This window comes from Mobula birostris, chromosome 27 (genome assembly GCF_030028105.1).
Source record: "Mobula birostris isolate sMobBir1 chromosome 27, sMobBir1.hap1, whole genome shotgun sequence".
NCBI classification, from domain to species: domain Eukaryota; kingdom Metazoa; phylum Chordata; class Chondrichthyes; order Myliobatiformes; family Myliobatidae; genus Mobula; species Mobula birostris.
In genome coordinates, this window is record NC_092396.1 from 32,577,283 (window position 1) to 32,591,298 (window position 14,016).

At 40.8% G+C, this 14,016-nt stretch overlaps 1 protein-coding gene across 5 annotated transcripts in view; it reads left to right on the plus strand.

The window, feature by feature from the left end:
* The window catches only part of LOC140188698 (endothelin-converting enzyme 1-like), a 214,600-nt gene extending 208,897 nt beyond the window's left edge, over positions 1 to 5,703 (plus strand). For all 5 annotated transcript variants that reach the window (XM_072245232.1, XM_072245231.1, XM_072245230.1 and 2 more), the window contains one exon: positions 278 to 5,703. In XM_072245232.1, coding sequence (XP_072101333.1) covers positions 278 to 454 — 177 coding nt within the window. In that variant the 3' untranslated portion in view covers positions 455 to 5,703. The remainder of the gene's footprint in view (positions 1 to 277) is intronic.
* The last annotated feature ends 8,313 nt before the right edge of the window (positions 5,704 to 14,016 follow it).

Consider the following 14,016-nt stretch of genomic DNA (forward strand, 5'->3'; position numbering starts at 1 on the left):
AAGGACTGAAATATGCATCCTGGTAGCCATAAGGAAACCCAAGGAGCTGCTCGGACTCATCCTGGCTGTTTGGAAGAACAATCCGGAGGGTCCCAGACCCTTGTGTATCCACAGTCCTGCAGATTTTCACTGTTATAAGCAAAGATCCAAGTCTCTTGAAATTTGTTCTCCAATCTGTCTTCGTAGTATCCTGAGGTAGGTCTTTGGTGCTCTCATAGCCTCTAGGGACTTGAAAAGTGCTGAAGGAAACACGACGCTTTTTTTTTTGCCTCCACAGCTTTGGTGCTCCTTGCGGACCCCGGAAAGCATCCACATAGGGCTCATCACGGACAGCCACAGTCCTTCGATGTACAGGGTCATTGGAGCAGTGACTAACTCTGTCGATTTTGCCAAACATTTCAACTGTCCTGAAGGAAGTCAAATGAACCCAGTGCAAAAATGCGACGTGTGGTGAATTAAATAAGACGGTGAGAAATGGAAGCCTTGAGTCCTGGAGCAGTGGGATTGGTCTGAGCGTCAGGTCCCACCTCAGCTAAACGGGTCAATTCTGCGTCTCGTAACAAAGAGAAATTTATTTGACTATATTTTTGTTGAAATGCCTGTGGATCACAGTGTGAATATTTTTACTCAGCTTCCCACACTGTGGATAATGCTGGAACCTGTGAGAAGAGTACACAACCAAACAGAAGATGACATTTGATGGCATTGCTGCAAGACAGGGCACTATTCACCTCAACACTAATTGCCCTTTTGCTTCAGAGCATTTACACCTTGGTTGTTATTTTTACTAAGTAGGGTGAATATTTAAGATGCTCAAGAATGGTCTTGGTGGTGTCGTAGAAGGGGAGCAGATTTTGTGGATGATCTGTCACTGCATCGGGGTCTCCGTGCACATGGATCTACCACCCAAGTTGGAAATATCTGAAGAAATTTATGGCAAAGATTTATAATTGGATGGAGTTTGTATGCATTGCCCTGGTCTAAGTACACTGAAATGTTATTGATCAGAGAGATCATGAATAGTTTATGGCCACATGGCTGTGTTTGCCTCCTTTCCTTCTTTCGCTATCAAGTGATACGTCCATGTTTGTTTTCTGTGCAGCAATAGGGGGCAGAGGGTGGTAACTGAAGTCAGGAAACTCATTAGCCTCTTAACTAACTTTGACAATTTAACAAAACATCTGGCCAATCCTCCCCTTCCCACCTCACGTCCCGAAGAACCCAAGGACTGACAGAGTCCAAAACTACTTCCCATGGGGCGGGAGATTTTGGAGGAGTGACTAAAATGTTGAGAGCAATTGTGCCTTGGACTTATTGAAGTCCCTGCTTTTAGATTTACTCAGTCAAAGGCAGATTCTTAGCAAAACTGCTGTTTGCTTGTATGTGTCCCTAACCAACTCTGAAACTCATTTGCTATGGTTAGTTTTCTAGATCCTGAATCTACATATCTTCAAAATTTTAGGCATCTATTCTGCAAAACTATTAGATTGTGATGTATGCACTTTTAATCACATTTTAAAATTATGTTAATAAGATACTCCATTGGAAAGCACGGTGAGACTGATTTGCCTTTATAATCTCCAGTACTGTCCTTTAAAATTCTTATTCTCGTGATCAAGTCCATTCAAGAGATGAACCTAGATCTCACTATCTCTATTATCTCATTCAGCCCTGCAACCCTTATGATCGCTATAGTTCTGACCTCATTTACATCCGCGTTTTCCTCCAATTCATCATTGAGAAGTGTGTGGCTTGACATCATCAGCAAAGAGTTCCGTTGTCACTGTCTGTCCCTCAGGAGCCCCGCAGAAGGTCAGAGCCAATCATGGAAGGGTCACCCTCTGCGTCAAACCCTGCCTCATGTTACTAGTTACATTTGTCATTTGCACTCTGTCATCTTAGTAAGTCCCTCAGGGCGAAGAATGACTTGTTTCCACTCCAGTTCTGCAGGCATCTGCAGACCTAGCCACAGGTGGGGTAGTTTACAGATACAATCTTCCTGAACTGAGCTGGAGCTAATGGTAATGGAGTGAATTGCTGGATGGTTGGAGATATTGAGAGCTTAGGAGGTAGTGCTCTTCTTCGATCGCTTACGCAGGACCTATGTGTACTCCCAAGAGTGACTCAGGATGTTGCCCTTAATCAAGAAAGTTTTAAACACATCCTTGAATCTTTTCCTTTGTCCATCTGGAAATCTCATTCCACAAAAGAGCACAGAGTGGTGACAAAGGCAGCACATGTGGTGCAGGGAGGAGAGTCACGGCCTCGCATCAGCAGAGCCCCAGGTTCAAACCCAACCTTGGGTAGCTGTCTGTATTTTCCAGGGACTTAACTCTCCTAGCTTGGTCACTACAAATTACCCTTGTTGTGCAGATGAGTGGTTAGAGTCTGAGTAGAGGGTTGATGAGTACTTGGGCAGAATAAAAATTGGATTAATGTAAATGTGTGGTTGATAGAGCAAACTTGATGGGCCAAATGGTCTGTTTCCTTGCTATATCTTCCTATGACTGACTTTTTCACAGTCTGGAGTCTATGGGCCTTAGTGTTAGGGGTGTTGGCCTGGGGTGACATTAGTTTGCCTATTCTGCCAATAGATTTGAAGGATTTTAGTTAAGAACACATTAACTAATCAGTATGTGGAGCAATTTTTAAAAGATGTGTTTACTGGTATGGTACATTCATTACAAATAATGCATTAATATGCACATTAACAGTGATTAATGTTCCTCATTTTCATTTGTATCAGCTGCAAAAAGCATACCATAGATTGCCAGCTATCTGACAGTAACTTCAGCAAATTTTAGTCAAGTTGGCTGAGATTTCTGCCCATCCCTCCCTCGCTTTCTGATGCCACATTCAGGCAACTCCCACTCTTCCAAAGCTTGTATTAATTATTTAAAATGCCTGTGAGTCTCTCATCATAAGCGAGAGTGAATTATAACTGATGGTGTTTTACCAAGGAATATTTTGCGGAGGTTTACATAGCACTATTTGTTTCACCACTAAGTGCTAAAGGGTTCCTCCCTTCAGTACCTACATGGGCAGTCTTTGTACATTGAAATTTCACAATGAGCTGAATGACTTTGCTGACGTTGGGTAACTGCAGGAAACAGGTTATGTCAAGGCAAACCTATGCAATATTGTCAGGGTAAAATGTGAGTTTTCAAATGAGTTGTAATAATGTCCAGTGTGTGTCATTGGTACAGTACATGGACTGGATGTATCCTGTTTGTATCTGACTGATTGGCCAATGACAATGATCCTTCCTGTTGTATTGCATTCCTTTGCCTCCAAACTAACTCCATCAGCTGCTGGATGGAAGCAAATCCCTTTGCACTACTGTGGGTGTGGGGGTTCACTCAGCGTATTATCTAGTCAGCTAGATCCCATCTGCACTGGCTTAACATCACAAACAGCGCAACCACAGCAGATAAACCGATGTTTCATTTAGTTTTTTCTGTACTGAGAGACTTGTAGGAAATGTTAGAGGTTCCTGCACAATAATGAACTGAAGTTGATATCATGCTGTCATCAGTGTAACCTGGTAATGCAGCAATCAGAGTCTAAAAATAGATTTCCCCTTTTGGAAGTCTTATCTACCACTGATGGTAGTACACCATCAGAAATCTCACAATTCCACCTACAAGACTTCGAACTCTGAAGAACAACCACCCTTACAATTTAAATTCTCCTCTCTTGTCAGGAACATTGTACAGAGAGAACAATTTCCAGTACAGAATACTCAAGTAAATTCTGATGGCTGAACATTGTCACTTAGGGTTGCACATTTACTACTGATCTTTGTAGCTACTTCAAAAAAAAAATAAGCTACTTTTGTACAAAAAAAAACAAAATGAGGTTTTGTGCTCTTTAGTGGATTCACAAAGTATAGTATTAATCCGAACACCCATCTGACCCCAGTTAACTGGGATAATAAGCACTGTTACCACCGGGTTTTTTTCATACTGTGGTTGCAGAATTGTGGCTCAAAAATTATGTGTAAATGTTATGCATTGACGTCCATAACAATCCTTTAGTAATGCTTTTCATCTGAAGCAAGTAGTTTTTTGCAGCTGCTGCCCACCTCTGGCAACAGAATTGCAGCACCTAATCTATGTTCTGATTGCATCAGGGTAGTTTCTCCCATTCACTGCCCCGTGGTTGGGCTGATGGGCTGAATTCTCTGTTGTCTATTGCAATCCAGTGGCTGAGGAGAGGCCAGGACTCCTGATCACTGTTCAGTGCTTTGGGTTGGGGGGTGAGGGGTGGTCAACGGGACCATGACTCTGATCATTGTCTTGTGGCTGGGTGCAGGATTAGTGCTCTCCTTATTGGCCTCTGTTCCTGTTCCTGACCAGTGCTCAGTGGTTGGGCCTGAGGGTACTGTTCTCAATCCTGTCCAATAGTTGGGTCAATGACTGCTTAGAAACAATTGGATGACAGTATGTTTGACTTGCCGTTACTGTGCCGTTGATTGTTTGATCTACAACTGAGACGTGCAGGACAACTGGAGGTTTCAAGCTTAGATTGATAGGGGCGACGGCAACAGAGTAACAGTTTATTTAGCTTACCTTCCCCTCTCTCTGATTCACAATCAGTCATTTTATTACCTGTTATTTAACTACTGTATATTGCATCATCTCCAACATCTTGAAGGGAAAGTCAACTGCATTACAAGAAAACAATTCCACACTACGAACTGTGGGTGCTTTCATGTTGTTAACAGTGAACTTTCGCAGTAGCTGGCTGATGCAAGTGTTCATCTCCAATTTAATGACCTCACGCTAGATCTATACCCTACCTGCATTTACTTTCTTTTCCTCCCTATCACCTGACGTTGACAGCACAGGTAGGTAACGGGGGCTTGTGGAGCTGCTAACTCACAGCACAGCAAGCAAGGTTCAGTCATGATCTTCCTCTACGTTGTAAAGGAATCTACAGATTAACATTTAAGAAGTGGTCAAGAATGTGTCCAACCATTCAACCTTGTGCAAGTAAAAATGGTCAAATTAAATTTTAAAAATAATGACTAATAGGGGAAAATAACCAGAAATATTAAAAAAATTCATCGATCACGGGATTAAAATTGTTGGTATTCCTGAAGTAACCTAATAATTTTAAAAAGCATGAGCAAATTCCTTCTAGTTAACAATCATGAGTGATCAGTGAATTGCTTCTCAACTACAAACATATGGGTTTAATGGCAGCAATGGAACTTAAAAGGAACTATGACAAACATTTAAAGCCCCCCACCCCAACTCCCTTTAGTCAAGGGTGAAATTTCAGGTGCTTAGTATTTCTGCTTGTCCCACCACTTAACTGTGAGTCAGATATGGGGCTGAATATCTTCATTACCCAAAGCAGAGAGAAGCTTCACATAATCTTATTTACTAGATATGTTGATTATGTAGTTTTCTCTTGTCAATCTGAAAATGTGCCTCTTGTTTGAAATAAATCATTGATTCTGATTTTAATTTTTATGTAATACTGGCCTGTAAAAAGAAAATATTTACATAAATATTTGATGTACTGTATGTGAACATATTTTCTTGCAATGTTGACAGATTTTATTTTGAATGAGTGCTGTTGTGTACAGAGTCTTTTTAATAAGATGTCCTGTGGGTGAATTGCAATTCTGGTAGCCTATATATAAGTTTTTTTGTTGTACAGACAGAAATGTTTTAATTATAGTTCAAACATTAATCAATGTATTTGGTTTGGTGGTTTCATGGGTCATGAGAGATATTTTTTCAACAGTTGTACAAGGAGCATTCTTTTATTGTACATTATTTTTTTCTCTTGTCACTGTGATTTCCATCTGTTTCATCAAGAAGCATCCTTACAGGAGCTGGCTGTCTTTGAGAGAATCCAGTCAGGATCCAGTTCCTGGCTACCTCGAGGTGATAATGATTGTATCACTTCAAACTGATGGAGAAACTACCTTCTTAGCAAGGTCTGGCTAAGAAATCCCTGGCTCTCTTGACCTAAATCTGAGAGGTACTGCATGGGCCAGAGTAGTCACTAGATTTAGACAACAAGGGTATTATAGTTGTTGACCTTGACCCTGATTCCAGCAGCTATTTGGAGGGATCTAGTCTGATCTTAACAGCAGATGGAACAGGTTATTATCAATACCAACCCTTAAATTCTACTTTAAAAACCACCTCTCATAACTGGTCCCTGCTCTCATGAATTCCCGCCATGCTTTTTCACACTGTTTTGAGGGGATTCCTGTAGAGATTGCTCCTGTGTCGCCTTTCCCATCTTGTCCTTGTTTTCCATCCAGATAGGCCCCAACATTTCATTGTTTATCTGGATAGGTACCCCTGCTCCCCCTTCCACCTCCCTTCCATAGATGCAGTTCAAACACCATTTATTTTTACCTAGTTATGTTGTAACACCTAACTTCTCTTCAAACTGTTCGGGATCATTATAAATCTTTGTACCATGTTAAACCATTGGTTAACATGGAGGAAAATGACTCATTTCTTCCATCCTCTTCAATTCCTGCTTTCTCAGTGGCAGCCTGAATGTATTTGAACTGTTCATTCAAAATGACCCAATGGACACTGAGCCAGATCAGAACAGGTAGGAAAAAAATTCTTGGTCCTTATGAGTATTGCAAAGGACAAAAAAAAGCTGTTGAGAAAGCTTTAGAGAGGGAATTCCAGAGCCAAGTCTTTGCAGCTAAAGATACAATGACCAATGGTGGAACATTTGAATTTGGAGATGGTGATGAAATCAGAAACGAAGAAAAGCTATCACATAACTGGGAGCAAATGGAAGCCTGTAAGCACAGGCCTAATGGGATTTGGTGCAAACTAGAACCAGGTGCAGCAGGATTTGTGAACAGCTCGACATTTCGGAATGTATTCTTTTTCATCTTCCTCCAACATAAAAGGAAAACCATTATAAACTTCCAAAGAAGTATTTGAAATGCAATTATTTTTAGAAGCAATTAGATAGAGGTCTGGAAGCTGCACAGCTCTGGGAACAAATATTAATTTCAAGAGGCTCTGGAAGAGACTAAGGACTTAAGTAAAATCTTTTAGTAGAAATATTATTACTCAGAAAAAGCTTTGAATAACTATGTTTGCACTTTGGTTATACTGGGAAGAAGAAATATCTGTTCTGCACCTGATTTGTGGTCCTCATTTGAAGTACTTGCTCAAGATGAGAATGCAGATTATTTTTATGATTATTGTAATGTACTCAGTGCTATCAGTGAATACGTACTCAGCATCCTTAAGCCCTTCGTGGATAACCTGGCAAACACTGTGGAGCACAGAGTATCCCAAGCATGGGAAATTCCAATGGGAAAGGTTGTTCACATTGCATTTTAGTTAATAGAACCCGAAAGGAGTTGCTACTGTTTAAAGTGAAAATAAATCTCTGCAGTTATGAAGAAAAACCTGGACAATGTTCCTGCATGGCCTGATAAGAGGCAAGTAATGTTCACCTCATAGAAGTTCAAGGTGATTACAATACTCTATGAGAAAGAGTCTAACCATCTTGCCTTGATGTTCAGCATTACCTGACAAACCTTCTTCATAACCAGGTGGTCTAAATTGATCGGAAATCTAACTCGACAAGCTGCGTAATAGGGTCACTCCAACACTTCAGGGGTAAAGCAACCTACTGCAATCAACTCGTCTCCAATTCAATTAAATGCATTTTTAATATTTAGAACAATTAATGTGGAAACTCAAGTCAGATACCAATTTAAATTCTTAATTCAAAAGTTTGATTATTTCAAGTATAATCTGGTAGCTTCAAGCTTTTTAATCTGTGTAACTGGGAAGAAATCGGAACTCCCAAGAGAAGGTAAAAGTTCTGCATTTTCACTCAAATGATCAGCAATCAATTATACTTCATTGAACCTTCAACAGGTTAATCCAAATGATCCATTCATTTTAGTAGGAGGGAATGGCAACTTACAAAGGAGAAGACAATAATTATTTTTTTTTATTTTCTTCAGTTGATTTAAATATATTTATGTGTTTTAATTGTATTCCACTTTCTGTGATTTTTAATGTTTTCATGATTTAAAATTAATAATTGTGATTGTCTATTTTTTTTGGTTTCCAGGGGATCTGGGTGGGGTGCCTTCCAGCTGAATTCCTTCCCAGTTTTGTTCATTCCAGAATTCAGAATAAGGTTGATTACCCCTGACGTAAGATTCAAGATTGTTTAATGTCCTTTCCTGTACACAGTGTAAAGGAGAACAAAATAATTGTTACTCCAGATCTGATACAGGACAAAAATAAAACCCACAAAAAATAAGGAACACAATAATAATAAAAATACAATAAATATAAATATATAAGATAGCTTATATGCATAGATTGATTATATGTTCATAAAGAGATGTCAAGCTGTACATAAGGAGACTAACCATAAATAATAAAGTAGTAACACACATCAAAGTTGCTGGTGAACGCAGCAGGCCAGGCAGCATCTCTAGGAAGAGGTACAGTCGATGTTTCAGGCCGAGACCCTTCATCAGGACTCCTGGCCTGCTGCGTTCACCAGCAACTTTGATGTGTGTTGCTTGAATTTCCAGCATCTGCAGAATTCCTGTTGTTTGCGTTTAATAATAAAGTAGTGGTGGGTTAGTGGGTGGAGGTGATGATCAGCCTTACTGCTTGGGGAAAGTAACTGTTTTTGAGTCCTGTGGTCCTGGCATGAATTCTAAGTAGCCTCTTCTTTGATTGGGAGTGGGACAAACAATCCATGAGCAGGGTGGGTGGAATCCTTCACAATGTTACTGGCCCTTTTCTAGCACTTTTCTGTACGTATGTTCTTGATGGCAGATAGACTGGTGCCAGTGATGTGTTGGACAGTTTTGACTACCCACTGCAGAGCCTTCCTGTTCGTCACAGTACGATTTCCATACCAAGCAATGATGCAGCATGTTAGGATGCTCTCTACTGTGCATTTGTAGAATGAAGCGAGTATGGATTTATAAAGTCCAGCTCTCTTCAAGCTTTTCAGAAAGTAGAGGTGTTGGTGAGCCCGCTGTGTTCAGGTGTGATGTGTTCAGGGACCGTGAGACGTTGTATATGATGTGGACTCCCAGGAGTTTGAAATTGCTTGCAGTTTCAACTGCGGTGCTGTTGATGCAAAGAGAGATGTGAGTGGTGATGAACCCCACCACAGTTGTGTCATTGGTGAACTTGATAGTGTGTATTTGATCGTGCAGTCATGCGACAAGAGTGTACAGCAGTGGGCTCAGCACACAGCCTAGGGTGGCACCCCTGTTGAGGATAATGGGGAGGAAGGAGTGATTGTGCACCCTGACTATCTGAGGTTAGGAAGCCCAGCACCCAGTTGGACAGTGAGCTGTTCTGTCAGTAAACACACTGGTGAGTGTCCAATGTGGGAGGAATGGAGTTTTTGATATGTGCCATTATCAGCCGTTCAAAGCACTCCATGATGATTGGCATCAGTGCCACTTGGTGGTAGTCATTTAGTTCTGAAGGTGTAGAGTTCTTTGGTACAGGGATGATGATGGCTAATTTGAAGCATGTGTGGACAGCAGCCTGGTTGAATAAAGTCCTGAAGATGCCCCTGAAGACGTTTGTGAGCTGGTATGTACACTCCCTGAGTACTGGGCTAGGGATGGTGTCCGGCCCGGCCACCTTACAGGGGTTGAGTGTGTAAAAGTTGTTTAGGGGGTTAGTGAGGGAGGCGTCACTGGTATAGTCGACACTGTTTTTCCTTTGGTTGTCAATAATGCCCTTGATGTCCAACCACAGGGATTGTTATGGAACAGGTGTACTTGAGTTTTTCTGCGTAGGTGACCTTTGCCCTCTCGTTGCCTAAGATGAGGTTTCTCTGGCTGCTCTGAGAGCTGTTCTGTTGCCGGACTTGAAGGAAGTGTAGCGGGCTTTGAAATTTGTTGTTTTGTGACAGCAGTACGGTACAGTATAGGCATAAAAAGTTACTATAAGTTACAATACAAATAAATAAATAGACAGATAGATAGAGCATAAGAGGAACAGCAAGTGTACGTTCATGGGTTCATAGGCCATTCAGAAATCTGATGGCAGAGGGGAAGAAGCTGTTCCTAAAACAATGAGTGTGGGTTTTCGGGCTCCTGTATCTTCTACCTGATGGTAGTAATGAGAAAAGGGCATGTGATAGATGTTGAGGGTCCTTAATGATAGATGCTGCCTTTTGAAGATGTCCTTGATGATGGGGAGGTTAGTGCCGATGAGTGAGTCTACAACTTCCTGCGGCTCCTTCTGATCCTGTGCATTGCTGCCTCCATACCAGACAGTGATGTTCTCCATGCTACATCTGTAAGCATTTGCTAGAGTCTTTGGTGACCCACCAGTCTCCTCAAACTTTTAATGAAGTTTTGCCGCTGGCATAACTTCATCACAATTGCATCAATGTAATGGGCCCAGGATAGGTCCCCTGTGACATTGACTCGCAGGAATTTCAAGCTGTTCACCCTTTTCACCATTGACCCCTCAGTGAGGTTTGATGTGCATCCTCCCGACTTCCCTTTCCTAAAGCCCACAAAAATCTCTTGGTCTCGCTGAAATTGAATGCAAGTCAATGTTGCCAATCACTCTCAAACCTGTGCACCACTTTGTCGCCATCTGAGATTCTGCCAGCAACAGCGATTTTATGGACAGTGTTTGAGCCTTGGCCGAGCCACAGGTTCATGAGGGTAGAAGAGTAGAACAGTAGGCTAAGCATGCATTCTTGAGGATTGCCTGTGTTAATTATCAGCAAGGAGAAGAGATTATTACCAATCCACACTGAGTGTGGTCTCCCAACAAGGAAGTCAAGGATACAGTTGCAGAGGCCCTGGATTTGAAGCTTATTGATTGACACTGAGAGGATGTTGGTGTTGAATGCTGAGTTGTAATCGATCAACAGCAGTCTGATGTATGTGTTGCTGTTTCCTAGATGCTCCAAAGCCATGTGAAGAACCAGTGAGATATTGTCTACTGTAGACCTGTTGTGGCAGGTCCAGGTGCTTGTTCAGGCAGGAGTTAATTCTAACCATGACCAATCTCTCTGAACACTTCACCACAATAGCTCATCACCACCTTCTCAATAGCAGAGAGAGAGAGCTCATAAAAACTGACCGTCACACCAATATATCATCAACATGTAAGTACTTCTAATGCAGTCTCAGTAGAACAGCCATTGAAATGCCCCTTTCTCTACTGCTCTGCAGATGTTCCTTTTATGTTTTGTCCATTTTTCATCTCTGTTATTGCTATTTCTGTTCAAATCTGTTGCATAACCTGGTAATACATGAATGTCAATCGGCGGAGAGCCAGCGTCCCAGGGGAAGGCTGCACTCAGGCCCCCGCTCCTGGTAAAATAGCAGGTGGCTGATAAAGTCAGGCAATTCACTGATCAGAAAATTTTGCTCATTTTTTTCAGCTTGGGTTTGTTACCATGACGACAAATAAAATGAAACAGTCACTTTTGCCAACAAAGCCAAAATATATGCACAGATACATCTGGAGAAGACCATAAGATATTGAGCAGAATTAAGCCACTTGACCCATCGAGTCTGCTCCACCATTGGTCATGGCTGGTTTACCTGGCTGAACACCTGTCAAGGGGCAAGCATTTGGGGAACAGTAAAGATAGTTTCATATGGTTAAAGTCAGAAAAGCAAATGGGAAAGGATCCGTTTAGAGCAGCATTTCCTAACCGAAGAAGAAGCAAAATTAGTAGGATGACAGTGAGCTGGCTATAGGGAATTGGATTCAAAGAGAGAGGAGCAGAGAATTGTGGCAAATAGATATTTTACATAGGTAAATTGGTTTATTTTCCATTTTGGAAAGAGTTGAAACTGACATTTCTCTGTGGTTGATGTGGAGAAACTACTATTTTTGACCTATTTTTGCTTGTTATGAAACTTCTAAACTTTTGGGTGGCAAAAAGCATAGAATACTAACAAACAATACAAATAGTAATTCACCTAAAATGAGATCTATGGGGTTATGAGACAGGCAAATAATAGCAGAAGAATTTTAATAGAGACATGTGGGATTGTCCAGATGAAATCTGGGCTGTTTTTAAGCTAACAATGTCAATAACTCAATAACTGTACATTAAAATAAGGAAGTTGTGAATTAATTGAATCATCATGGGCAGGTAATTTAGTTGACAGAGTGTGACTGGTAGTGCCTCACAATTATATTTGAATGACCACAAATACTCTCCATGGTTAAACAATTTTGTTGATGGAACAGAAAGCCACGTATTGAAGTTCCAGGGGTACACATGGAAAGGCGGCATTATAAACAACGCAGTTGAAGCATTCAATTATAGGACCAAAAATCAATGTTGCTACTCTGTGGGAATTATGTTAGATGTAAAACGGGGAACAGAGGATCTCTACAGAAATTAGGGTTTGCCTACAATGATCATTAAAATGGGATGAGCATCTTGGAAAAAAATCAAAATTATAACAGAATTCTGGATATTTATATTCAGAAGACTGCAATAGCAGTTGTTACATAAAAGAAAGGTTCAAACATGCTTGAAAAAGAGTGAACAGTTCCATACAGTGGACCTGCGGAATGGGTGCTGAGTATACTTGCCAGAATCTGGGCTCTGAAAGATAAGTTTTGACATATTAGTGAACTAGGGTTGTATGCATGCAATTTAAATGGGGATCTGATAAATTATTGGGAACATACACAAAATGCTATAGGAACTCAGCAAATCAGGCAACATCTATGGAGGGGAATAAACAGTCAACATTACAGGCGGCAACCCTTCATCAGGACCTGTCCTCCAGTATTTTGAGTGCCTTCCTCAAGATTTTCAGCATCTGCAGAATCTCTTACAGTTTTGATAAATTACAGGAAATGCTTGTTGGAAACACCAGCTTTTTTTTAATAATACTTTTTATAAGATTTGTACTTTTGAACAAACTTATGTATTTTTCACACTCACTGGCAGAAAGTGGTATAGAGACTAAACTAACAGTTTATCACCTTTCTCATTTTTCATTGGCTAATTAGAATTACAGTTTTATATCTTACATCCATCTCACAATAGGAGGGAGTAAAAATCTTAATGTTGCATCTCTGTCACTATGTAGAAGCAATAAGGAAGGGAAATGAGGGGGGATATTGCCTGAACACTACGATTGTATACGTAATTGTTGTATACATGTATATACAGTCAGATATACAATCAGATCAATATGTAGCAATAAATCTGATGGCCTGGTGAAAGAAGCTGTCCCGGAGCCTGTTGGGTCCTGGCCTTAATGCTGTGGTACCGTTTGCCAGACGGAAGCAGCTGAAACAGTTTGTGGTTGGGGTGGATGGAATCCTTGATGATCCTCTGGGCCCTTTTTTTATGCACCTGCTGCTGTAAATGTCCTGAGCAGAAAAAAGTTCACATCCATAGATGCACTGGGCTGTCCATACCACTGGCTGCAGTGCCCTGCAATGAAGGGTAGTACAGTTCCCATACCAGGCAGTGATACAGCTCAGGATGCTCTCAATAGTGCCCCTATAGGAAGTCCTGAGGATCTGGGGACTCATACCAAACTTCTTCAGCCACCTGAAGTGAAAGAGGCACTGTTGTGCACATTACTCATGTGATGTATTTGTTTTAATTATGTAGCCTATTAATTAATTTATCACTGTCTAATGAATTTTCTTCAACTTATCTATAAAAGTGATAAAGTTTTCAGAAGCGCCATCTATATTTTCTTCTATTCTTTTATCTTACACTTGTCAGCATTAATTCCCCTCATCATTGTTTCTCAAATCTTTTAGTTAGTGTTTGAATGTTTGTTTGGACTCTAAAATAAATTGAGACCTTGGAATTAAGACTGCTAACCATTAATTGACTCCCAGAAGTACCCTAAGGATCAGAAATTAGAGATCCAACTTGTTCTACAACATTATTCATAAAGAGAATCTACATTCTGCAAATGAATAGTTGTAGGTTTCTTTCCCTTTCTAGCTAGCAAGATAATTCCAAAGAACAAGAATGACTCAATGAGGGCACGAACAG